This window comes from Ovis canadensis, chromosome 11 (genome assembly GCF_042477335.2).
Source record: "Ovis canadensis isolate MfBH-ARS-UI-01 breed Bighorn chromosome 11, ARS-UI_OviCan_v2, whole genome shotgun sequence".
Taxonomy (NCBI): domain Eukaryota; kingdom Metazoa; phylum Chordata; class Mammalia; order Artiodactyla; family Bovidae; genus Ovis; species Ovis canadensis.
Genome location: NC_091255.1, coordinates 29,789,233 through 29,815,426, shown reverse-complemented (window position 1 = coordinate 29,815,426; position 26,194 = coordinate 29,789,233). Strand labels below are relative to the sequence as shown.

Genomic DNA, 26,194 nt, shown 5'->3' with positions numbered 1-26,194 from the left:
TTTAAAGGAAGTCTGGCTCAAAAACATATTAAGACTATGGCTCTGTAATGACTACACAGGTATTAGTCTCTAACCTCTATGTTTGAAATATTTCCTAATTAAAAATTATTTTTAAAGCGATAATCACTGCACACCAAAATATTTCATTTGTTAAACTGCAAACTTTTTTAAAAATTACTTTAGGAACGTCCCTAGTGGTACAGTGGAAAAGTCCACCTACCATGCAGGGGACATGGCTTCCATCCCTGGTCCAGGGAGATTCCACATGCCATGGAGCAACTAAAGTCCAGGAGCTACAACTACTGCAGCCCATGTGCTCCGCAACAAAAGAAATCACTGCAGTGAGAGGTCTGCGCACCTCAACAAAGAGTATTCCCCACTCACCACAAGTAGAGAATGCCCACGCACAGCAAGGAAGACCAGGACAACAAAGGATAAATAAAAATTTTTTTAAATTACTTTTTCTCAGGAGTCAGTCAGTCAATGACTATTCAAATAGAAAGGTCCAATGGAAAGAAAACATACTTAAAGTGAAACAGATCTGGGTTCTAATCTTGGCTCTACTCCAACTAGTTCTGTGATCTGGAAAAGTCACTTAATTGCCTCTAGCCTGTTTCTTCTTCCACAAAACAGATACCTCAGAATTGTTATGGGGATTAAAGAGGAAAGACATGCAAAAACCTGTCAAAGAGTAGTTGCTCAAAAAAATATCTTCATTCTTTCAGGTCCCTTCTACTCTCAGGACTATGTTTAACTTTTTTGTTACTTCTAGTGGCTAATACAGTTCCTAACCCAATAAATGTTTATTGATTTGACTTGAATCAAACCATTACATGATATTTATAGTCAAATAAGAAGGCTTCCCAGGTGATGTAGTGGTAAAGAATCCACCTGCCAATTTCGGAGATGCAAGAGACATGGGTTCGATCCCTGGGTAGGGAATATCCTCTGGAGTAGGAAATGGTAACCCCTCCAGTATTCTTGTGTGGAAAATTCCATGGACAGGGGAGCCTGCTGTGCTATAGTCCGTGGGGTCGCAAAGGGTCAGACACGACTGAGCGCACATGTATACACAAAATTGGTTAAGAGACTTTAAATATTGTCTATCCAATAGCTCATTAGTAACAATGACAATTATGTCACTCGTGGTTGTCCATTAGGATGACAAAACAATATATTTCCTTGTCTTCTATCAATGTGAAGGGACAAGTTTCCCTGAATTAGGTTAAGATTTTCTATGGTTCTCAAGGTATCACTACCACAAACGGTACAATGTGGAACAGGAAAGGCACATAAAATACGGAAAACACACTCAAATCTCAATTTTTATTTCACGCTCACTGTGTAAAACATGTGAGTACAATTTTCTAAAGTTTCCCCTTTTAACACACACACACACCGAAGCACTGTCTTTTTTCTCAGTTGTAAGTGTTTAATAAATGTTGATTGAAACAACATTAAATTGTGGAATAATTAAGTTAGGCTTTTCAAATATTGAAGTCTTTTCAGATTATAGCTCAGTAACAGTGACAATTATGAATAAAAATGAAAGCAGATGTCAGACGGGAGAGCACCTAAAAAATACCTGATTCATATCATATGAGTAACACTAGACCAATTAACACACATACATAAAATATTGAGATGCATTGGTCATACTTGATCCCTTTTTGTATTAATTAACTTCCTGGAAGCTTTAAAAGTTAATGCTATAGGCTGAAAAAAATTACTTTATCATTATGTTCCAGTGTTACAAATCCGAATTAAGTACACCCTAGAACACTTCTAAAACCAGTCCTGACTAATTTTCTGAGATATAACAGCTCTGCTGCTCCTCACAGCCTTTATTCTGCCTTTTCCAAATCCCCATTAAGAGCTCTGTTGCACTGACGCCTGCTAGTGTTCTTATCTGACATCCAAATGAACAGACCTCTATCTGCAGCCATTATTAAACTAGTAGGCCATCTCCATGGTGATTTAAGGACGTGAGGATGGGGGGCGAAGTCGCTCCATTCCACAAGCCCCTGTTGCTTAATTCCTGTATTATTGTTACCAGGGACAGAAGCTCCGAACCTGTCTGGGCGAAGGTTCCTGTTTCCCTCCCCTGTTCCACTGAGAGATTTATGGCTTAACAACTGGGTCTAATGATTCCTCTATTGAAGGGAGCCTCCATCGGTCCGCGGGTTTCCCATTAACAACGGTTGCGTGTTACTGCCCTCTTGTGGTGGATAAATGCCAGCTCTGCATTTCGGCAGAGAGCCGGGGTGCACAGATAGAGTAATTCTTCCTTGGTAAAGGTTATAGTAAATTATTTGAATATATCTGAGTTAAAAAAAAAATTGCTGGCTCAACCTTTGAATCTGTTTATGAACCGATTAATTCAAAAACATTTTATGATTTTTTTGTAGATTCTAGCTTAATCAAACTTTTAATTATATAGGAAATCATTCTGCTGAAAACATTGGGTCATTTTAAGATATTTCTAATTAAAATTCCATTTTATGAATCTCTGCTTTAACATTAGATTAAGTTAAAAGCTTTGGGAATGATAGACAATTAGAAAGATGTGCGAAGCAAAAAAGAATGAAGTTCTTAAGCTTCAAGTTCAAAGTTAATGTGTAGCTGCTCCTTTCACCGAACAACTAACCCAATATCAGTGAGCAGTATTTCTTTTTTTTAATTTTTCATTTATTTTCTTGCTTTTTGGCGGTGCTGGGTCTTTGCTGCTGCTTGGTCTTTCTCTAGTTGCAGGGAGCTGAGGCTGCTCTCTAGTTGGGCACCCAGGCTTCTCATTGCAGTGGCTTCTCTTGTTGCAGAGCACAGTCTCAATAGCTGTGGTGCATGGGCTTAGCTACTCCCTGGCATGTGTAATTTTCCCAGATCAGGGATTGAACCCATGTCTTCTACACTGGCAGGCGGACTCTATACCACTGAGCCACCAGGGAAGCTCTAAGCAGTATTTATTGAATGCTCTTCTCTTCATCATTAGTTCTCTTAATTTTGGTTCTTTTATTTCTACTGTTTCACATACCTCTACCACCTCTTAACATTACTGCCACATACGATGAGCTGAAGGTCCATGCAACATCGTACTTAAAAGGGTATATGTGTATCAGTTTCAATCAGTTTTTGTGTAGGTAGGAGAATTCTTATTTTCCATGACAGTCAGGGACTTAATATGTCAGTAATTTACTGTGGTCCTGAAGGTACTGCAGAGTGCTGCTTCCAGTTTGTTGGGCAAGAGTTCGTGTTAAATGAGGAGGTAAAACCAAAATTTTTCCTGAGTGATCAAACCTTGGATGGAAGTTTGTTCCAGGGCAAACTGAGTTCTTGCAAACATATTAGTCTTATTCCAGTTGAAGCATAATTTCTATACAGTATCACATTGTACTGACTTTTTTTTCATGATGTAGTTACAAATCAAATTATGGATGAACTGAATTAAATGCAATTTATCTTTACAAAAATTCATACTTCTGTGCAGTGGCTTCCAAACTCTTTGACTATGTACCTCTAGAAAGTGAAACAAAGAAGATGGAAAATAGGAGAGAGACTATAGGGATTTTGGAGGCTGCATCTAGGATTTCCCGTGTCTGAATAATAGGAGTTCCAAAGAAGGAACACAGAAATGGGAGGGTAGGGCCTCCTCTAACCCCTAGGTCATTTTTGTGTGAATGGATGAATGCACACAGCTTGGTGAACAGAAAAAAGTGCGTGAAGAAGGAGATGCCCCTCTTCCAAGCAGACATAACTGTAAGCTGAAGCACACAGTTTCATGAACGGAACCCTAGTTAGATCTCAGCTCCCCACCCCCTCAGCAGGGTACATTTGTGCATACACAAACTGCACAGCCATGTGCAGCAACCTTAATGTCAGGGAGGAAATCATTAGGATGTAAGGACCTGCGTTTCACAATTGAAAAGGCCCAGAGAGTGTTCAGATCAATGGACGAAAATAGACCTGCATGGATAAGAAAGTGCGGTATGTATACACAATGGAATATTACTGAGCTATAATAACTCATTTGAGTCAGTCCTAATGAGGTGGATGAAACTGGAGCCTATTACACAGAGTGAATAAGTCAGAAAGAGAAACACCAATACAGTGTATTAACGTATATATATGGAATTTGGAAAGACAGTAACGACAATCCTGTATGCCAGGCAGTAAAAGAAACACAGATGTAAAGAACAGGCTTTTGGACTATGTAGGAGAAAGTGAGGGTGGGATGACTTGAGAGGAGCACTGAAACGTATGTATTACCATATGTAAAGTAGATGACCAGTGCAAGCTCGATGCATGAAGCAGGGCATTCAAAGCCAGTGCTCTGGAACAACCCAGAGGGATGGGATGGAGAGGAAGGTGGGAGGAGGGTTCAGGATGGGGAGACACACACACACCCATGGCTGATTCATGTCGGTGCACAGCAAAAGCCACCACAATACTGTAAAGAAATTATCCTCCAATTAAATATAATAATTTAAAAAAGATATATCATTTTGAAGTTTCACAGTCGTGGGGATAAAGCAGTGATTCTGTAGCTTCTGGAGAGAAACAAAACAAGTCACATGCGCAGAATCAAAAAGGCTTCAGACTTCAGCAGCAAGCCTGGAAATTTCCAAATTTCTACTGACAATGGGGCCATTTCCTCAAGAAGTTAGCCAGAGTTCCCATCTGTGAAAGTGTTAGCTGCTCAGTCATGCCCAGCTCTTTGCAACCCCAGGGACTACACACGGCTCCTCTGTCCATGGAATTCTTAAGGCAAGAATACTGGAGTGGGCTGCCACTCCCTTCTCCTGGGGAACATCCTGATCCAGGGATCGAACCCAGGTGCCCTGAATTGCAGGCAGATTCTTTACCGTCTGAGCCATCAAGGAAGCCCCCTGTTTTCCTTAAACGACCCCTTAAAAGCAGCGAGAACTGTAACACCTGGGAATGCAGAGGTGCCTGTGAATCAGCCACCAGCCATGAGGCTACATAGAAGCCATTCCAGATAGGAATTCTAGTCTTCACTCACACCACTCTTGGTCCATATGTGAACCCCGTGTGTAGCATTCCCAAACTTCTGGGAGTACCTCTCCTTCCTAAGCCGGAACATCTCTCTCTCTCATCCACCCACTGCTTCCTGCTTCCACTGTGCTACATGCTGCCGCTGCCACAGACCACCTGAGGAGTGTGGGCTGTCTTCCTCTGGGTGGCCTTTTCCTATCTCTTGTCCTAGGAATCTGGTTCCGAGCCTCTCTGTCTACTATATGTGTTCCAGAAGTCCAGAAACCCTTTGTCTGGAGGGTCCAAAGAGAATGGGGGAGAGGGAGACAAGGCTTAGTGAGGGATTTGTACAGAGCCATTTCCCCAATCAATGATCAGTTTTAAATCTTTTTTTTTTTTTTTTAAGAAAGAATAAGTTCATCGTTTACTGTTCCATTCACGTAAACAGCCTCAGGTCTCTGGTGGGATAACACACCCACACGGAGGAATGTGTGCTTGTGCATGTATATTTACAGCATGTGAGATCTTCGTTCCCTGACCAGTGATGGAACCCATGCCCCCTGCATTGGGAGAGCAGAGTCTTAACCACCTGCTGATGCTCCTCCTTCCAAAAAGTCTACATTACTAGTCTGTAAAGACTCATGCTCTATTGTTTTATTTGGTTCTTCATGGAAACTAAAGATCATAGTTGCCTTTCCGCTTAACAAACTCAGCTTCTAGCCTTACTGCAGCCCCCATTTGCTTTTCTTTTTGTTTTTAAAAGAATTTTGAATATGGAGTCAGTAAGTGGGAGATAGAGTGCTTCTGAATTCTCATGTGCGTGGCACAGACAGTCACTATGGAGATTGCCATCGATTATAGACAATGCCCTTCCTTTTAGAAGACTATAATCAGAACTATTTTCCTCTAAAAATTGAATTTTGGGGGCTTTGGGGCTTCCAGGTGGCTCAGTGGTAAAGAATCTGCATGCCAATGCAGGAGATGTGGGTTCGAGCCCTGAGTTGGAAAGATCCCCTGGAGTAGGAAATGGCAATCCACTCCAGTATTCTTGCCTGGAAAATTCCATGGACAGAGGAACCTGGTGGGCTACAGGCCATGGGGCTCCAAATAACCTGACACGACTGAGCCCACATGCACTGCACCCTGAGCCACTTTATTCTATTAAAACTCTATTCTGTTCTATTCTAATAAACATCTCTGGATTGCAACTGTATTTTGTTGCTGTTGGTATAGATTTAGACTATAATTAAGTGGAAATTTACCTTCAAAGTATTCAACAATGAGCTTTAAATTAACTTTCAGTTCCATAGCAGTTGGATCAAAGTCACAAATATTTTCGACTAACTGTTGGTTTACGTACTGTAAACAAAGAACAAAAATCATGGAATCATCAAGTGGAAGGAGAGTGCCTGATTCCTAAGTTTACACAATTCCGTTTATGCACATTTTGAAACAGGCAAAATCAACCTATGGTGTTAGACATCAGGATTCTGGTTACCCTCGGGGTGTGAGAGAGTGTGTATGTGTATGTGTATGAGGCTGGTGATGGGGGAGGGTAAAAAGGAAGGCTTTGGGGATGCCACGCATGTTCTGTTTCTTGTTCTAAGTGCCTCATTGTGTAAAAATTCTTGCCTTTGTGTATCAAGGATTTGTGCAATTAAGATTTGTATATCTAAACTCGTGTAGGTTATTCTTCAATAAAGAGTTTTTTTTTTTTTTTTAATGAAACTTACCAGTTTACAGTGATCCCAACTTTCTAAGTCACTTGATTTCAACTCTGGATGAAAGAACACGATAATCCCTTTCAGGATGTCTTGTACTAATTTTATGTTGGCTTTCACATCCGGGGACTGGCTGTCTGCTTTGCCCACTGCCAGGGAGTCATAATCATACAGCAACAGTGACACAAAGTCCGAGGATGTAAGTAGCCCGAGGCACTCCTGTAGCTCCTGTAGCATGACTCTGAAGAAGAGAACGCCGGCCCGTTGGACTTCTCCCACACTTTCAATCTCTAGAATAACAGAAAGACATCCCACACGGCTGCTCAGAACATGTATTACTTTTTCACGGGATTCTGAACATAATATAGCAAACCTTTGTTTTCTTTTCAGGGAAAAAAGACTATATCCTACAGCGTTAAACTATCTTAGTTTCTCTAGTCAAGAAATCAAAAGGCAAAAATGGAATCACGCCTGTGGGGTTCACAGGCAGAGGCTTTGAGAAAAGGTGAAACCTTTATTTGGAGCTGGACCTTGGTTTGAAACCCACTTTCACCCTTATTAGTTCAGTTGTCTCTCTGAGCCCTCTTTTCATTTTCTATGAGAAGAGTTGATCCCTAATTTCCCGTTGAGCTGTGGAAATTAACAGGAGATGGTATATGGAAAAGTGCTTAGTCCCAGGTCTTACACATAGTGGATGCTCAAAAGATATGAATTTTCCTTTATTTTTCCCTTTTATCCCACACTGTAATGGCTAGAAGTGTTTCAGCTTTATCCAACAGTGTTACTCTACTAATCCTATTTATTCCAATCTTGGTAGTGAAAGGTTTCCATGCTTTCCTCTTCCCTCCCTTCTGCCTACACTGATTTTGTGGTAAGAGTAGCCTGGTGGAGGTGGAATTGCAAGGACTGGGGTCTGTTCTTGGCTCTGCAATAGCTTGCTCTTGGACCTTTACTTTGACAGGCCTTAGCTCCTCTCTCTGTAAAATGAGATGTTCCTGTGAGTTAATGCTGTGAGGGCTTCCCAAGTGGCCCAGTGCTAAAGAATCTACTTGCCCTTCAAGAGCCACAGGTTTGATCCCTGGGTCAGGAAGATCTCCTGGAGGAGGAAATGCCAACCCACTTCAGCGTTCTTGCCAGCATAATCCCATGGACAGAGCAGGTTGGGATCACAAAAGAGTCGGACACAACTGAGCACGCAAGCACATTGTGGTGGAAAGAGCACCCAAGCTGGGGTGCAAATCCAGCCTTTACCACTTGTTAACTGTGTGATTTGGTACAAGTGGGTGTGTTTCTCTGAACTCTATTTCCCTTGTCTGTAAAATGAAATAATCACCATCCACCTCCTAGAGCCATGGTAAGGACTAATGGAAATACCATATTTAAAGTGCTTGACGCATGATGTGGCATTTAGTAAATGCTATTTCTATATTGCCATTATGAGTCCTTCAGCTCAAAAACCATGATGCTAGGCAAGAAAATGTGATTCCTTACCCTTTGCTCTAACGTATAGGCCAGACTAATCAGTCCAAAACTGCATCAAGGAAATCCTTCCATGTGGAAAGATCTGTATTTTGCAACAATTCATTTTAGAAAATGCATCCTTCATTGTATCATCTGATTTCCCCTAAACTTATTAAATCTATGAATTCAGACAGGTGCCGCATTCACAATACCTAGGATACAGTTTTTCTTTATTTCTCCAGATAATTCACCCAGTATTTCACTGCAGGCAAGCTGGATCACCTTCAGCATTTTCTGTAGATCTTTAAACTCTCGATACAACAACATCTTACTCTTGCCAATGTTAACATCGAGAACTCCCAAAGCTTCTCCTGTTCTCTCACGAAGTGGAACTACGATGTGGTTTTCTCCACAGATAGAGGCCAAAACAACTTCTGAACTGTCTGTGCACTTAAAGAGGAAATCTCTGAAACCAAAACCAAATAAATATAAGGAGGGTATAAAATAAAAGCCTGTTCACAACATTCCACCCAAACACACTAGAACACCTCTTGTGTCTACTATACTCAAGCCACAACAGCCCTTGTTGCTATTTCATCTGCCTGACACATTTCACCCCTTAAATTCTCAGGACTCAGCTCCCTCAGCTCCCCACAGAGAAACCCTCCCTGACCCCTGTGATCTAAAGTAGCTGCACCAGAGTCAGACTCCATCCAGCTCAGTTAAGTTCAGTTGCTCAGTCCAGTTCAGTTGCTCAGTCGTGTCCGACTCTTTGCGACACCATGGACCCAAAGGCTTCCCTGTCCATCACCAATTCCCAGAGTTGACTCAAACTCATGTCCATTGAATTGGTGATGCCATCCAACCATCTTATCCTCTGTCATCCCCTTCTCTTCCTGACTTCAATCTTTCCCAGCATCAGGGTCTTTTCAAATGAGTCAGCTCTTCACAGCAAGTGGCCAAAGTATTGGAATTTCAGTTTCAACATCAGTCTTTCCAGTGAACACTAAGGACTGATTTCCTTTAGGATGGACTGATGGGATCTCCTTGCAGTCCAAGGGACTCTCAAGAGTCTTCTCCAAGACCACCATTCAAAAGCATCAATTCTTCAGTGTTCAGCTTTCTTTATAGTCCAACTCTCACATCAATACATGACTACTGGAAAAACCATAGCCTTGACTAGACAGAACTTTGTTGGCAAAGTAATGTCTCTGCTTTTTAATATACTGTCATAGCTTTTCTTCCAAGGAGGAAGCGTCTTTTAATTTCATGGCTGCAGTCACCATCTGCAGTGATTTTGGAGCCCCCCAAAATAGTCTGCCACTGTTTCCACTGTTTCCCCATCTATTTGCCATGAAGTGATGGGACCAGATGCCATGATCTTCGTTTTCTGAATGTTGAGCTTTAAGCCAACTTTTTCACTTTCCTCTTTCACTTTCATCAAGAGGTTCTTTAGTTCTTTTCACTTTCTGCCATAAGGGTGGTATCATCTGCACATCTGAGGTTATTTATATTTCTCCTGGCAATCTTGATTCCAGCTTCTGCTTCATCCAGCCCAGCGTTTCTCATGATGTACTCTGCATATAAGTTAAATAAGCAGGGTGACAATATACGGCCTTGACATACCCCTTTTCCTATTTGGAACAAGTCTGTTGTTCCATGTCCATCCACTTTGCCTTATTTTTAAAATTGTATTTATTTGGCTGTGCCAGGTTTTAGTTGCAGCATGCAGGATCTAGTTCCCTAACTAGGGAAAGAACCTAGGCCCCCTGCATTGAGAGTGCTGAGTCTTAGCCACTGGACCTCCAGGGAAGTCCAATTCTGCCTTACTGTCTTTTCTGTAGACTTGTCCTTAACTGAGGGTATTCACTTTTTGTTTATGTAGTGTCCAACAAGTCTTGGTTGAATGCTCAAAGAAGGATCAATGTGTTAAGTCAGGTTTTCTAGAAGTGGAGCCTGAGAAAGGGATGCTCTGTGTGAGTTATTCACGGAGGGAGTGCTTTTGGGAGAAACCTCTGAAGGTCTGAGGCAAACAGGATGGGGAATCAGAAGATGCTAAGGGACTTCCTTGGTGGTCCAGTGGCTAAGACTGCACTCCCAATGCAGGGGGCCTGGTTCAATCCCCGGTCACAGAACTAGATCCTGCATGACAGTGACTAAGAGTTTGCATGCTGCAACTAAGACCAGGTGCAGCCAAATAAATAAATATTTTTAAAACTGTGATTTCAGGTGAAGTTTATCCTCAGCCTGATCCTAAAAGGAGCTTTGGAAGGCAAACTGCACCCACACTCTGCCCCACCTTGAAGCAGGGGAGAGGTCTTTTGTCATTCATTAGAGCTCTAAGCAGAAACAGATACATCTTGACTCAACAGTTGAGTTTCCACTATCTGTGAGTCACTACAGAATGCTAAGAATAGCCAGCTGTCTCCCACCATTAGTAGCTAAAAATACAGACTCATGGATGTAGAAACGAGTCAAGCAGAGTTCCCCATGGACCATAACATAGTTCATGTCTTCTATAAATATTACTCATTAAGAGGCTGCCCAGGAGGCTCAATGGTAAAGAATCTGACTGCCAATACAGGAGACGCAGACAAGCTTTCCAACCCTGGATTGGAAAGATCCCCTGGAGAAGGGAATGGCGACCCACTCCAATACTCTTGCCTGCAGAATCCCATGGACAGAGTAGCCGGGTAGGCTGGAGTCCATAGGGTTGCAAAGAGTCAGACACGACTTAGCAATTAACAACAAAGCTCTAAGCTGCTCTGGGTGTGTGTTGGGGAGGCGTTTACAGAGCTCATAGGCCCCTCCTGGAGAGGGGCTCCCCTTGCTCCTCCAGGGACAATTACAGGGTGAGTTATTAGCAACAGGACCTGCAGCCCCTGGCAGAAGATACTTGGGCAGGGCACTGACAGCACCTGTGTCAGTGAGGGACCTGAGGTTTTCACAGAAATGTAGCGGCTCCTTCTTTCCCTCCGGAAGTATAAACACCTCCTTTTATCTCTTTCCCCCTTTCCCCATCTACACGATATTGAGATGTCATTCCTTTTACGCATCTGTAAAAACACTGGTGCTTAGCACAGCCTCAGAAAAAACATATAGGGAATTCCCTAGTGGTCCAGTGGCTAGGACTCTGTGCTTCCACTGCAAGGGGCATGGGGGCATGGGTTCAATCTCTGGTTGAGAAACTAAGATCCTTCATGCTGTGGGTATGGCCAAAAAAGCACGTTTATAGTTCATAACACCAATCCTGTCATGATAGAAAGGTTATGCCCTTGTTTGGCTGTACCTACCCCTTGCTGCAGCTGGGACATGCCTTCATGATAGCCATAGTAGTGAGGCATCATGCTAAGCTTCCTTGGTCAACAGAGTTCCTCAAAAGGCACCTGCTCTAAGTTATACACAGGAACCCAGGGTTGTAAATCTGGATGTTAGAAGGACTCTTGTAAAACTCTTAACCAGGACAAGGAATAACTATATGGAAAGGAGCTTAAAACTGAATGAACATTCTGGTATGAGGCCAAACTGAAATTGAATTAACATAGGTACTTAAATGTCAAATTGCCTACTAGCCTGAGATAGGTTACTGCCTATTCAACTATTCTGATCCTCTAAGAAGCAGTGTATTCTAGTTAAGCAGGTGTATTCTAGTTAAGATCTGTTTTTGCAGTAGTTTAATAATATTCTTTGCATTTCACACATGAGAGTCATTCAAGGTAATCTAGAACTGGGTACTTATTAAAGGCAACATTCTCTGTCTCCTCCCCATTTTTGCACCAGCCTGTCTTCTTTAAGTTAAAAAAAAAAAAGAAAAGCAAATGTCCGCAGGCTAGCTAACATTAAGAGGATGAGCTCTGATTAGTGATGTGGGTGTATTTTTCATAACCATGGTGGGTTTTTGTTAATTCTGTGTTAATAAGAAAATTATAAAAAATAAAACACTAAATTGAAATCTGTTTTAAAAAGAACTTAAGGGGGAAAGGATCCAGGCAGACAAAGGTCTACAGTAATTTTCCTTTAAAGTCCAATCAGAATGAGAGCCATTATATTCATAAGAAGCAGAAGCTGGCAGTCAAACAAAACAGGTGGTAAGGTATGTCCCATACCTGAAGATGCATGTCTTCCTAAAGACGACAGAGGGATTCTTGTGGATTTCTGTTAGACCCTGCTGCCCTGTGACCATCATATTTCGTAAAACATAGTCTGAATCCTTGAAAAGAGGTAGAAATTTCATTACAGAGAGGAGTGCTTAAACTTCATGCTCTCATTGAGACTTTGGGGACAAATAAATAGAAAAAAAATTTAAAAAACTTAGGCAATATAAAATGTTTTTCAAGTTATAGGTCAAGGTCAATATAATTTTGAGCCACAGTGATGCCAAACACTTAGCAGGCTTCTAGGTTTGGGCCTCAGAACTTTTTTTCCCTAGACTGATTCATTCTATTGGTCATCCCAACCAGTCTCATGGTTTATGTTTTGTTTTGGGTTGTTTTGGTAAAATATATGCAGCATAATATTATTATTTTTGCCATTCATAAATGTGCTATTCAGTGGGATTAGAGACATTCACAGCGTTGCGTAACCAGTCGAACGGTTTTAAATATAATTTACTTACCAGCCTGGATTTCCCCCAAATGCTAAGTTCATATATCCAACTGCCTGTTCAATATCTCCACTTAGATATCTAACAGACATTTCAAATTACTTTAATAAAAAATGTTTTTCAATTCAGTAGGTGAGAAATTATCTTTTACTTAAATTTGTATTTCATTATGAGAACAAATGAACATTTTTCCTATGTTTGTTGACCATTTGCACGAGGTTTTTTAAAAAATAAAATTGTCTTTTGCTTATTTTTCTTTTGGATTTTCAAAATCCCACTGATTTTTATATAACACTTATTCTCTGCCAGATATATGGCAATTAATTGTGTTTATAACTTTGGTGCAAGAAAGTTTTACATTTTTATGTCATCAATGTATCAACCTCACTTTAATCACTTCAACCTTTGAGACTCAGCCATCCTTCCCCAGACTACGGTTGTAAATTCCCCCCATTCTTCATCTTCTTAGCTATTCTCATGCATTTATTCTTCCTCCATATGAAGATTAAATTATTTAGCCAATTAAAAAAATTATGCTAGAATTTTTCTTGCAATTTTGTTAAACTTAAAAAATAACTTTGGTAAAATATTAGATTTTTTAAAAAGTTATATTTATGGGGAGCTGCTATCACTCTTAGCCTGAAGGCGGTGATGGTAGTCAGTCGCTCAGTCATGTCCGACTCTGCGACCCCATGGACTATAGCCCACCAGGCTCCTCTGTCCATGGGATTATCCAGGCAAGAATACTAGAGTGGGTTGCTATTTCCTTCTCCAGGGAATCTTCCTGACCCAGGGATCAAACCAGCTTCTCCTGCTTGATAGGCAGATTCTTTACCACTGAGCCACCTGGGAAGCCCAAAGAGGTAAGGAGAGGAAGCAATTACCAGAACCTGGAGAAGACAGCCAAGCAGAGAGGACCGTGTGACTAAAGGTACAGTGGTCTTTTTTTTTTTAATTTCCAACTTTTATTTTTGGCCTCCCCACTCTCCAAGTATCAAATCACTTTCTTCTTGAATCAAAGATTGTATACTGAATACGTTTAAAAGACAGCTGAGTGCTGTCTTTCTCTAACAGGGAAATATTTTTAACAGTAAATTTGAAATGTGTGTGATCCAAGGAAGGATAAAGAAAAAGAACAGATTATGATTGCTTATTTCCCATTAACATAAGATTAACATAAGATTTCATACATTGAGGGCATGGAGCCCTCTTCAAGCAGACATTCTGAGCAGGACTATTGCTCAAAAATGTTGAAAAAGAGAATGTATTAGCAGTTTTCATAACCCACAGAGATCACTTGACTTCTTGTCTCTTGAACGAAGACCTGGGGCCGGGAACTCTTCTTGCCACACCGAGCCCCCGGGATGGCCCTTCATTGTATTCGGGTATAGTGGCCTTTTGTTGAAGAACACAGCTAACCCAAAGCAACCTAGAGAGGGAGAGCCAAAAGCATGAATACCCCAACCTCACTCTCCTTCTGCCTGCCAGTCTCCTACTGGTGCCTTTCATTGGACAAACCGAAGCAGGAGCTACCTTCTCTGAGTTGGGCTCAACGAAGTATGTAGAGATGGCAGTGATGCTGGGTGTGATGCTGTAGAGCCAGCCGATGCCAGTGATCACAATATGGAGGATGTGCTCCCGGCTGTGGACGTAGTGATAGGCAGCACTAAAGGCGTTGGCAACACCCTGTAGAGACAGAAATTTAAATTGCCTTCTCTTTTAAAACTAGTGAAATAATTAGTAATGCATCAATTGGATTATCTTTTTTTAAATTTTATCTTTGCTTATTTGGTGGCATCGGATCTTAATAGTTGCACACGTGGGCTCTTCATTGTGGTGTGTGGGCTTATTTGCCCTCTGGCATGTGGGATCTTAATTCCCTGACCAGGGATCAAACCTGCATCCCCTGCCTTGGAAGGCAGATTCTTAGCCACTGGACCATCCGGGAGAGTCCCCTGAATTATCTTGTTAATTAATGATCATCTGTTGTTACTGTTGTTCTTGTTGTTTAGCCACTCAGTTGTGTTAGACTCTGTAACCCCATGGGCTGTAGCCCACCAGACTCCTCTGTCCCTGGGATTTTCCAGGCAAGAATACTGGAGTGGGATGCCATTTCCTCCTCCAGGAGCTCTTCCAGACCCATTGATCAAACCTACAACTCCTGTATTGGTAGGCAGATTCTTTATCACTGAGCCACCAGAGAAGCCTGATAATCATCTACTTCCTAAAAATTATTCATTGGTTCTCAAAAGGCATTTCAAAAGTGTTCTAAAAAGTGTTTCAGGTTCCACTATGAAAAAATGAAACCAAAAGAGTAAACAGAGATCTACCGGAAAATCCATCTAACTTATTATGTTTCCTGATAATCATCCAGTGAAATCAGTGGTATATACTATCAGAAAGCAGTGTCATAAGAAAGAAAAAAAAATGTTTAAAAGCCAACAACTAATGCCAGCCTTGGACAGATGGGTAAAAGCTGCCCCAATCTGATGCAAGATTAATGTCTGTGTTTTTACATGCTGTCATCAGATCAGCTGTGCAGGTATGCTGGGTTCCCAGGCCTGCAGTATCCTAGATTACACAGTTTTCTTCGACACATAAAGAGAGCCTGTTCCACAGAGAAAGGATCAGAAACCCTTAGAACCGATCTGTGGTCTCGCTGTCAAGAAACCCTAGGATGGGACTTCCCTGGTGGTCCAGTGGTTGAGACTTCACCTTCCAACGCAGAGGGTATGGGTTCAATCCTGGTTAAGAAGCAAAGATTTCACATGCCTCTTGGCCAAGGAACCAAAGCATAGAAGCAATGTTATAGCACATTCAATAAAGACTTTAAAAAATGGTCACATCAAAGAAAACTCTAGGAGAAGTTTATTCTTCAAAAATATCTCTATTTTATATTATGACCCAAGGCATCTAAAGGGTAACTCAAGAGCCTTTACCTCCAAGGACTAGGAGGTCAATTTAGAATTCACTTTGACATGTTCTCTAATAAGACCATGGTGATTGCAGCCATGAAATTAAAAGACACGTACTCCTTGGAAGGAAAGTTATGACCAACGTAGATAACATATTAAAAAGCAAAGACATTTGTTTGCCAACAAAGGTCTGTCTAGTCGGAGAAGGCAATGGCACCCCACTCCAGTACTCTTGCCTGGAAAATCCCATGGATGGAGGAGCCTGGTGGGCTACAGTCCTTGGGGTCACGAAGAGTCGGACACAACTGAGCTACTTCGCTTTCACTTTTCACTTTCATGCATTGGAGAAGGAAATGGCAACCTACTCCAGTGTTCTTGTCTGGAGAATCCCAGGGACGGGGGAGCCTCGTGGGCTGCTGTCTATGGGCTCATACAGAGTCGGACACGACTGAAGTGACTTAGCAACAGTCAAGGCTGTTTTTTCCAGTAGTCATGTATGGATGTGAGAGTTGGACAGTGAAGAAAGCTGAGCGCCGAAGAATTGATGCTTTTGAACTGTGGTGTTGGAGAAGACTCTTGAGAGTGCCTTGGACTGCAAGGAGATCCAACCAGTTCATCCTAAAAGAGATCAGTCCTGGGTGTTCATGGGAAGGACTGATGTTGAAGCTGAAACTCCAATACTTTGGTCACCTCATGTGAAGAGTTGACTCATTGGAAAAGACCCTGATGCTGGGAAGGATTAGGGGCAGGAGAAGAAGGGGACGACAGAGGATGAGATGCTGGATGGCATCACTGACTCGATGGACATGAGTTTGGGTAAACTCTGGGAGTTGGTGATGGACAAGGAGGCCTGGCGTGCTGTGATTCATGGGTTCACAAAGAGTTGGACACGAATGAGTGACTGAACTGAACTGAACTGAATGATAATTTGGAGTATAGTTCACCATAGTCTTCCACTTTGCATCTTAATATCTTCACATCATTCTTATGTCAGAAGAGAATGAAACTTATTATTAAAAAGATGTCCAAGGGAAAAGATTCTACCACTTCCTCAATTGTACATCCAGTAAATGAGACGGGAAAAATTTAAATAATGGTAAATAAACATCAAGAGCATCCAAGGGAACAGATGATAGCAACTTCCTGATTGCTGCTACATCCCAGTCCAACGCCTCCACAGGATTTTCAATCTTCCTTCACTGAAATTTTTGTTCATAAAATTAAATAAAAATTTTTTTTTTTCTTTTTGGCTGCACTGTGCAGCATGTGGGATTTTAGTTCCCCAACCAGGGATTAAACCCATGCTCCGTGCTATGGAAGTGTGGAGTCTTAACCACTGGACCACCAGGAAAGTCCTAAAATTAAATTTAAATGCTTGTAGAAATGGTCTAGTTATTTTATAATCTTAAAAGTGCTTTCCAGGGGCTTCCCTAATGGTCCAGGGGCTAAGACTCTGCATTCCCCATGCATGGGGCCTGGGTCTGATCTTTGGTCAGGGAACTAGATCCCATGCTGCTGCTGCTGCTGCTGCTGCTGCTGCTGCTGCTGCTGCTGCTGCTAAGTCGCTTCAGTCGTGTCTGACTCTGTGTGACCCCATAGACGGCAGCCCACCAGGCTCCCCCGTCCCTGGGATCCTCCAGGCAAGAACACTGGAGCGGGTTGCCATTTCCTTCTCCAATGCAGGAAAGTGAAAAGTGAAGATGAAGTTGCTCAGTCGTGTCCGACTCTTAGCGATCCCATGGACTGTAGCCCACCAGGCTCCTCCATCCATGGGATTCTCCAGGTGCCACAGCTAAAGATCCTATATGCTGCAACTAAGACCCGGCACAGCCAAATAAATAATAAAATAAATAAATACATATTTTTTAAACAGTGCCTTTCCTTTTTTTAGTTTCTTTTAATTTATTTTCATTTAGCAGATAGTATAAGATACTTAAACACCATTTTCAAACAAGTGACCTAATTTCAAAAACCTATTTTACTTATTTAGTTAGTTATCTTAATACTTATGCATTTATTTGACTGCCTCGGGTCTTGGTTGCTGCTCGTCGGATCTTCATTGATGTCATGCCGGATCTCTGGGTGTGGCCTGTGGCTCCCAGGCTTAGTTGTTCCTCAGCAAGTGGGATCTTAGTTCCCCAACCGGATAGCAAACCCATGACTCCTGCATTGGCAAGCAGATTCTTAACCACTGGACTGCCAGGGAAGTCCCCTCAAACCTATTTTAATATTTGGGGATTCCTGGGTGGCTCAGTGGTAAAAAAAAATCCTCCTGCCAAAGCAGGAGACACAGGTTCAATCCCTGGGTCAGGAAGATCCTCTGGAAGAAGAAATGGCAACCCACTCTGGTATTATTCTTGCCTGGAAATCCCATGGACAGAGGAGCCTGGTGGGCTACATTCCATGGGGTTGCAAAGAGTCGAACATGACTGAGCGACTGGGCACAGTCTTTAAATAAAACTCCACTGATAACCCAGAATAAAACCCACATATCAACCTTGATATAAAGATTTTTATTTTTATTTATTTTTGCTGTTGTTCAACAGTAAGCATCATGGACTTTATTTTCTATTAAGTTTAAGCTATTATAATATTTTAAAGAAGAAATACTGGATAATCAACAATTTTACCAAAGAAGCCATAGCATTACAGGTCATGAAAAAGTGCCACTCCCTTTTTGAGATCTAATTTGAAAACATGAATATTTGAGAAACATTTAGGCTTTTCCTTCATTCTTCATCCTCAAAAATTATAACACTAAAATCAAGAACTATGGTAAGGCATATCATACTTAGCACCGTTCGTGTAAAAAGCAAAGGATTTCTAGGTACCACTATAAATAAAACATAAATATGTCTCTTCTATAAGTTCATTCCTACTTTTTGGGTTTTAGTTAGTAGTCTAATAGTTGGATTTCAGTTCTATAGCAGAAAATGCTGTTCCTACAATGAATACCATGGGACACATTCACAAGCTTCCCAGACAATCTGAGGCATAGATATGCAACTGAGTCTGAGTCCCTCCGTGTGTAATAGGGAACCTCTCCAAAGACTGACACATGTATGATGACATTTATATACATAGCTTTACTGTATGTATGATGACACCATTTATATACATAGCTTTACTCTCCTCTGGTTTCAGGTTTTACTTTTTCAAAAAGTTTAGGAGAGGCTATCCTACCATTGATCTTGAAGAACTTTTCTATGTCATACCTGATAGAATCTGATCTCGTGGGGTAGGAAGATGTTAATTTTCTGGGGATCTCTTAGAGTGTCAACAGCCAAGACCCCAAATATCCTCATATATGTGTCCTGAAGGGGCAGAGCCAGTAATGAACCATTGTGATCGCTCTTCTTGCGGGAATGGTTCCAGAAGTAGATGTTCCCATGGTGCTGAACTTGGGGGACGTGTATTGGCTTCCCTTCATCCACTACTGTAAAGCTGAGGAACAGGAATATGAGAAAAGGAGAAAGGCACAGAAGAGGGCTTTAGACTAAGCCATGCAGGACACTAGATCAGTCCATCCATAATCATTAGTGTTATATGTCAGAGAAGTGGACTCAGATAAAATTACCAGTTTGGAGAGTCTGACTTGAGAGAAAGATTTTTTAAAATAAGCTTAATAGTGTGTATATTGAACAAAAAGAAAGACTGTACAGAAAAAAAATGAAGATAGACGAGCCAGATACAGTCAGATTAGGGGGACACAATGGAAAGGGCTAGAAATTAAGAGTGATTATGTTGTTATAATGGCTGTGATACGAATCCAGCTGCTTTTGATTGATTGGGGGCTATGAGTGTTATTGGCAAAAGATTGCTACAAACAGATATAATGTCAATAAAAGTTGACGTAGAGTTCTTACACTATGACAGGCAAAAAAAAAAAAAAAAAACCAGCTTAGATCATAACAGAAAACATACATAAACAAGATGTTGTTGTTTAGTCGCTAAGTCATATCCTACTCTTTTACTACCCATGGCGGGTAGCCTACTAGGCTCCTCCGTCCATGGGATTTCCCAGGCAAGAATGCTGGAGTGGGTTGCCATTTCCTTCTCCAGGGGATCCTCCTGACCCAAGAATGGAACCCGAGTCTCCTGCATTGGCAGGCAGATTCTTTACCACTGGGCTACCAGGGAAGCCCATTTAAACAGGATGTGGAGACATAATTTGACTTTATTTTTGGGGGCTCCAAAATCACTTCAGATGGTGACTGCAGCCATGAAATAAAAAGATGCTTCACTTCAGTTCAGTTCAGTCGCTCAGTTGTGTCCGACGCTTTGTGACCCCATGAGTCGCAGCACACCAGGCCTCCCTGTCCATCACCAACTCCCGGAATTCACTCAGACTCACGTCCATCGAGTCAGTGATGCCATCCAGCCATCTCATCCTCTATCATCCCCTTCTCTTCCTGCCCCCAATTCCTCCCAGCATCAGAGTCTTTTCCAATGAGTCAACTCTTCGCATGAGGTGGCCAAAGTACTGGAGTTTCAGCTTTAGCATCAGTCCTTCCAAAGAAATCCCAGGGTTGATCTCCTTCAGAATGGACTGGTTGGATCTCCTTGCAGTCCAAGGGACTCTCAAGAGTCTTCTAAAACACCACAGTTCAAAAACATCAATTATTTGGCGCTCAGCCTTCTTCACAGTCCAACTCTCACATCCATACATGACCACAGGAAAAACCATAGCCTTGACTAGACGACCTTAGTCGGCAAAGTAATATCTCTGCTTTTGAATACGCTATCTAGGTTGGTCATAACTTTTCTTCCAAGGAGTAAGCGTCTTTTAATTTCATGGCTGCAATCACCATCTGCAGTGATTTTGGAGCCCCCAAAAATAAAGTCTGACACTGTTTCCACTGTTTCCCCATCTATTTCCCTTGGAAGAAAAGTTATGACCAACCTAGACAGCATATTAAAAAGCAGAGACATTACTTTGCCAACAAAGGTCCGTCTAGTCAAGGCTATGGTTTTTCCAGTAGTCATGTATGGATGTGAAAGTTGCACTATAAAGAAAGATGAGTGCTGAAGAATTGATGCTTTTGAACTGTGGTGTTGGAGAAGACTCTTGAGAGTCCCTTGGACTGCAAGGAGCTCCAACCAGTCTATACTAAAGGAAATCAGTCCTGAATGTTCATTGGAAGTCCTGATGTTGAGGCTGAAACTCCAATACTTTGGCCACCTGATGCGAAGAACTGACTCATTTGAAAAGACCCTGATGCTGGGAAAGATTGAAGGTGGGAGGAGAAGGGGACAACAGAGGATGAGATGGTTGGATGGCAACACCAACCCAATGGACATGAGTTTGAGTCAACTCTGGGAGGTGGTGATGGACAGAGAGGCCTGGTGTACTGCAGTCCATGGGGTTGCAAAGAGTTGGACATGACTGAGCAACTGAATGGAACTGAACTGGAGACATAATTTACAGCGCAGGTACAAACAATTGAACTGATACTGTGAAGCAAAGTCCCTATATGAAAACCAATGCCCAAGAGCAAGCTCTAGAAAAAATTAGGTGAAATCACCCAAGACTGGAAACCTATCACCTCCTGCTTGAATAACTTTGGTGATCTGAGGCATTTCTCTCTTGGATAGCTAACTAGGAAGGATTTCAGTGCTACTTTACTTCACAAAAGGAATTTTTTTCAAAAGAAAGGTGAAACCGTCTTTAGAAATTCTTACCTGATCCCCTTCATGTCCCTGTAGAGCACTCTTTTCAGAACAAACGGAGCATCGTCTAAAGTACAAGCTACATTCCTCAATAGAACGTTCCCTCTATCAGGCAGAAGTATGTTTTCTTCTAAGAGGGAAATGTGAGCACTGATCTTCTTATTTCCATGGGCTTCAGCATCCTGTGACAAAATGTTTCTGACCATTTATTTGCCAATTGCCAAAGAGCTATTCTCTTAATTATGTCTCCCTTCATTAGCCAATCTGTGCATCTGACCCCAATAATTTCATTTTCCTGAGTAAATGATGTAGATATTACCATAAATAGACAGTGGGGGAAAGGCTGACACCACAGCTGTTCCTGAAACCTGAGTTTCAGTGAGTAGAACAGATTTACTTTATGCCAACCAGACCAGTTCTACTAAAAAAAAAAAAATCTGTCAAGTCTAGTTATATTTAGAGGTTTAAAACTTGGATCCCTTTGAACCATACTCATGTTGTATGGGCTTCAGTTGAAAGTGCTTATTTTAGAGAGCTCAGGCAAGAAAGATGATTCATATTTCTTGACCATCTACTATGATGTGAATATGGGAAAATGTTCTCAAGAAATTCTTAACATAGTTTGGCTGTGACATTTGACTTACATCATTTCAGGAAAGGATTACTTGGGGCTCTGGATTGCAGACTATATGCAACTAGTATTTCTTTTTCTTTTCGGCTGTACTGCACAGCATGTGGGATCCTAGTTCCCTGATCAGGGATTAAACCCATGCCCCTTGGAGTAGAAGCACAGAGTACTAACAAATCGACCTCCAGGGAAGTCCCACAACTACTATGCCTAATTAAAATAACTGAAAATTCTATGTACCTAAAATATTATAACAATATTCTGTGTTAACACATATGCCAAGTATGGGTATAAATTGGAAATATGAGAGACACTTTCTCTGATATTTGTCTCCTCTTCCTATAAACTTGAGTTTGTTCTTTGTCCTTTTCTTTTCCCTTCTTGATTCCTCCTTTTCTACATAGAAAATCAATAGACTAACAAAAATGTAGTAGTAAGATGTCTCTAAGGGCATGGCAGATTTCTGAAGCAAGTTGGAACAATAACTCTTTTGCTTTTTGGCTGAGTCCCCTGCAGTGGAAATGCAGTGTCTTAATCACTGCACTGCCAGGGACATTCCAATATCTCTTTTTCTGATTGGTCTACTGTTCCTGGTCCCATCATTTCCAATTATTGATATAGTGGAAAATTAAGCCATTCAGGAGATGATTCCCATAATCATGTGTTGCTATTTAGCTGAGATGAATGACATAGTTTCCCTGGATCAATGGAAGCTGTGATACTTGTAGAAGACAGCCATGCTGTTCCTGCCTGGGAAAAGCAGTAAGCTGGAAGTGTCCGAGGAAGGCAGCAGAACTGTGGATGGTGGTTCATCCAGGTCATGTCTTTTAAGGGACAGGATTCTGCAATAGTCTCAGCTTATTTCTAGGCAGTGCTATGAACTATTGTGTCAAGTTGGATTCTACTTTATAATGACTTTATAATTTAAATAGTTCCTTTTGTTTTTATTTTTAATTGGAGGGTAATTGCTTTACAATGTTGCATTGGTTTCTGCTGTACAACAATGTAAATCAGCCATAAGTATACACATATATCCCCTCTGTCTGAAGCCTCCCTCCCACCACCCCCCAAATAGTTCCTTCTAAAACTGACTCCCAAAACAGCATGCAAGGGAAATATAGCTTAAACTGCTTGAACATCTCCTTACTGCTTTTTTTTAAAATGTCAGTTTATTGTCTGTTATAGGTTTCTTTGACTCTTGGCACAAATGAAATTAGGAGTTCCAAGACATAATTCTGTTTCTTATCCCTTTCCTCTCTGCTTCTACCTTGCCAATCTGCAGTCATTCCAGTTGTATCTTTACTAGGTTTGGGGTCATTGTAAAACATTGGAATGAGTAAAAATATCTATAGTAGAGATTTCTCAAGAGAATTTTGTGTGTTCCTCCTTTGCAACCATTGAACATCATCACTTGGGAGGAAATGTTTTTCTCTTATATGTCACTTTAGAAAGCACACCTGGGTGAGGGCCTTAAAGGTCTCCGTGTACACTGGCTCCAAGGACACGCCACTTGTCTCTGCAGCACGCTGGATTTGGTGCAGCCACTTTTGTCTGGCACAATTCCTCAGACTCTCAACATGGCTCCTTTCTAAAGAGTTCATCAGAAACTCCACAACGCTCTCCAGAACTTCTTCTTCATTGCCCCTGAGTTCAGAGACAACCAATTCTATGTATTTCTGAAACTGTTTGGAAGACAATCTCACTTCGTGCCCAGGGTGTAGCTTTGGAAATTGGACATGTAGTTTAGCTAAAAGACAGAAACATAAGACCAAAAACTAATCAAAAGTTCATTCACCTGTGGGGGAAATTTGCATGTTTACAGCAAATCGAAGCCTCTAACAACTGCTTCTCATGGAAAACCAGGTATATCAAAGGCATCTCCAATGGATGTCCAATGGAACATCTTATAGTGACTGCCTATGCTGAACTCAAGATGATTCCTATATCATCTATTTTTTTAAGTCTATTTATTTATTTTTAATTGGAGGATAGTTGCTTTACAGTACTGTGTCGGTTTTTGCCATACAGCAAGATGAATTAGCCACAGGTATACACATGTCCCCTCCCCTTTGAACCTCTCTCCCACCTCCCACCCCATCACATCCCTCTGGGTTGTCACAGAGCAGTGGATCTGAGCTCCCTGAGTCATATAGCAAATTCCCACTGGCTATCTATTTTACATATGGTAATATTGTTTCATTTTAATTCTACCTCTCAGCAGGTGAAACCTTATAACATCATCCTCAGGTCCCTTAAATTCTAGAATTCATTGTGTCCAACTCCTTTGTTTTACCCATGAGGACATCTGGCTCTATAGAAGTTCAGTAACTTGCTCACGGTCATGTGATCACTTCAGTTCAGTTTAGTTCAGTCGCTCAGTCGTGTCCGACTCTTTGCGACCCCATGAACCACAGCACACCAGGCCTCCCTGTCCATCACCAACTCCCGGAGTTTATCCAAACCCATGTCCATTGCTTTGGTGATGCCATCTAACCATCTCATCCTCTGTTGTCCCCTTCTCCTCCTGCCCTCAATCTTTCCCAGCATCAGGGTCTTTTCGCATGAGTCAGTTCTTCGCATCAGGTGGCCAAAGCATTGGAGCTTTGACTGATGTTTCAGCTCCAACATCAGTCCTTCCAATGAACACCCAGGACTGATCTCCTTTAGAGTGGACTGGTTGGATCTCCTTGCAGTCCAAGGGACTCTCAAGAGTCTTCTCCAACACCACCGTTCAAAAGCATCAATTCTTCGGTGCTCAGCTTTCTTTCAGAGAAAGCAATGGCACCCTACTCCAGTAGTCTTGCCTGGAAAATCCCATGGATGGAGGAGTCTGGTAGGCTACAGTCCATGGGGTCGCGAAGAGTTGGACATGACTGAGCAGCTTCACATTCACTTTTCACTTTCATGCATTGGAGAAGGAAATGGCAACCCACTCCAGTGTTCTTGCCTAGAGAATTCGAGGGACGGAGGAGCCTGGTGGGCTGCCGTCTATGGGGTTGCACAGAGTCGGACACGACTGACGCGACTTAGCAGCAGCAGTAGCAGCTTTCTTTATAGTCCAATTCTCATATCCATACATGACCACTGGAAAAACCATAGCCTTGACTAGACGGACCTTTGTTGGTAAAGTAATGTCTCTGCTTTTTAATATGCCGTCTGGGTTGGTCATAACTTTCCTTCCAAGGAGTACGTGTCTTTTAATTTCATTGCTGCAGTTACCCTCTGCAGTGATTTTGGAGCCCAGAAAAATAAAGTCAGCCACTGTTTACACTGTTTCCCCACCTATCTGCCATGAAGTGATGGGACCGGATGCCCTGATCTTAGTTTCTGAATGTTGAGATTTACCAACATTTTCATTCTCCTCTTTCACTTTCATCAAGATGCTCTTTAGTTCTTCTTCACTTTCTGCCATGAGGGTGGTGTCATCTGAGGTTATTGATATTTCTCCTGGCAATCTTACTTAGTAAAATATAAAATATCAGAACGCAGCTCTCCTGGCCATCGTGTAATTAATTTTTTCTTTCATGGACCATGGTTCTGTGTTATGAGGATTTCCCATCTTGTAAGTGGAAACCACCCCATTAGACCCAATTAATGAAGAACACCTGACAGTTGATCAACTTAGGCAACTTTAAAGATCAACCAATACAATGACTTTTGAAAGGGCTGAAGAACTTTACTAACCCTTATCATTTTTTCTCTCACGCACCATATACTTTAAGAATTTGAAATCTGTTATGCCAAAGTCATCAGATAAATCCTTAAATCCAGTGAAAAGCAAAATCATTTATCCTGGGATCTAAGCAGATGAAGGAGAGAACTTATTATATGAGAATTTTAGTAGCTTTTGATTGAGAAGAATTGATCAGAAGAGGAAAAATATAGAAGAAGAGAAAGTCATTAAGGAGAACACAAAGTTAAGTAAATTTAGGGGAAACTTACAAGTCATTCAGACTTGAGAGGTGAATCAGACCTTGCAGAGGCAGAAAGATAAAATGAGAAGGGAAAGTAGGCAGGACTGTGAAGTGGGTTTGGATTGTTTTATGGGTATGTGTAGCTAGGTATACAGAAGGAATCTAACTATGTAGAGTTAAGATATTGGACAAAGCCCTCTACAACAGTTTAACTCTTGATTGCTCTGACATTTTCTACATTCCCATCAGCAATGCACAAGGGTTCAAATTTCTTCATATCCTTACCAACACTG

The 26,194-nt window shown here is 41.6% G+C and overlaps 1 protein-coding gene and 1 long non-coding RNA gene across 3 annotated transcripts in view; one reads left to right on the top strand and one right to left on the bottom strand.

Moving 5' to 3' along the window:
- EFCAB5 (EF-hand calcium binding domain 5) overlaps window positions 1-26,194 on the bottom strand; it is an 88,519-nt gene that overhangs the window by 1,841 nt on the left and 60,484 nt on the right. The window contains exons 14-21 of the mRNA XM_069602987.1: window positions 23,445-23,734; window positions 21,372-21,541; window positions 18,905-19,133; window positions 14,308-14,460; window positions 12,278-12,381; window positions 8,384-8,637; window positions 6,723-7,000; window positions 6,252-6,348 (exon numbers count right to left, since the gene is read on the bottom strand). Of these exons, the coding sequence (XP_069459088.1) occupies window positions 6,252-6,348; window positions 6,723-7,000; window positions 8,384-8,637; window positions 12,278-12,381; window positions 14,308-14,460; window positions 18,905-19,133; window positions 21,372-21,541; window positions 23,445-23,734 (1,575 nt within the window). The remainder of the gene's footprint in view (window positions 1-6,251; window positions 6,349-6,722; window positions 7,001-8,383; window positions 8,638-12,277; window positions 12,382-14,307; window positions 14,461-18,904; window positions 19,134-21,371; window positions 21,542-23,444; window positions 23,735-26,194) is intronic.
- The window catches only part of LOC138447312 (uncharacterized), a 46,798-nt gene that overhangs the window by 9,806 nt on the left and 10,798 nt on the right, over window positions 1-26,194 (top strand). For both annotated transcript variants that reach the window (XR_011259782.1, XR_011259783.1), the window contains exon 2: window positions 13,550-13,705. This is a non-coding gene — a long non-coding RNA (uncharacterized lncRNA). The remainder of the gene's footprint in view (window positions 1-13,549; window positions 13,706-26,194) is intronic.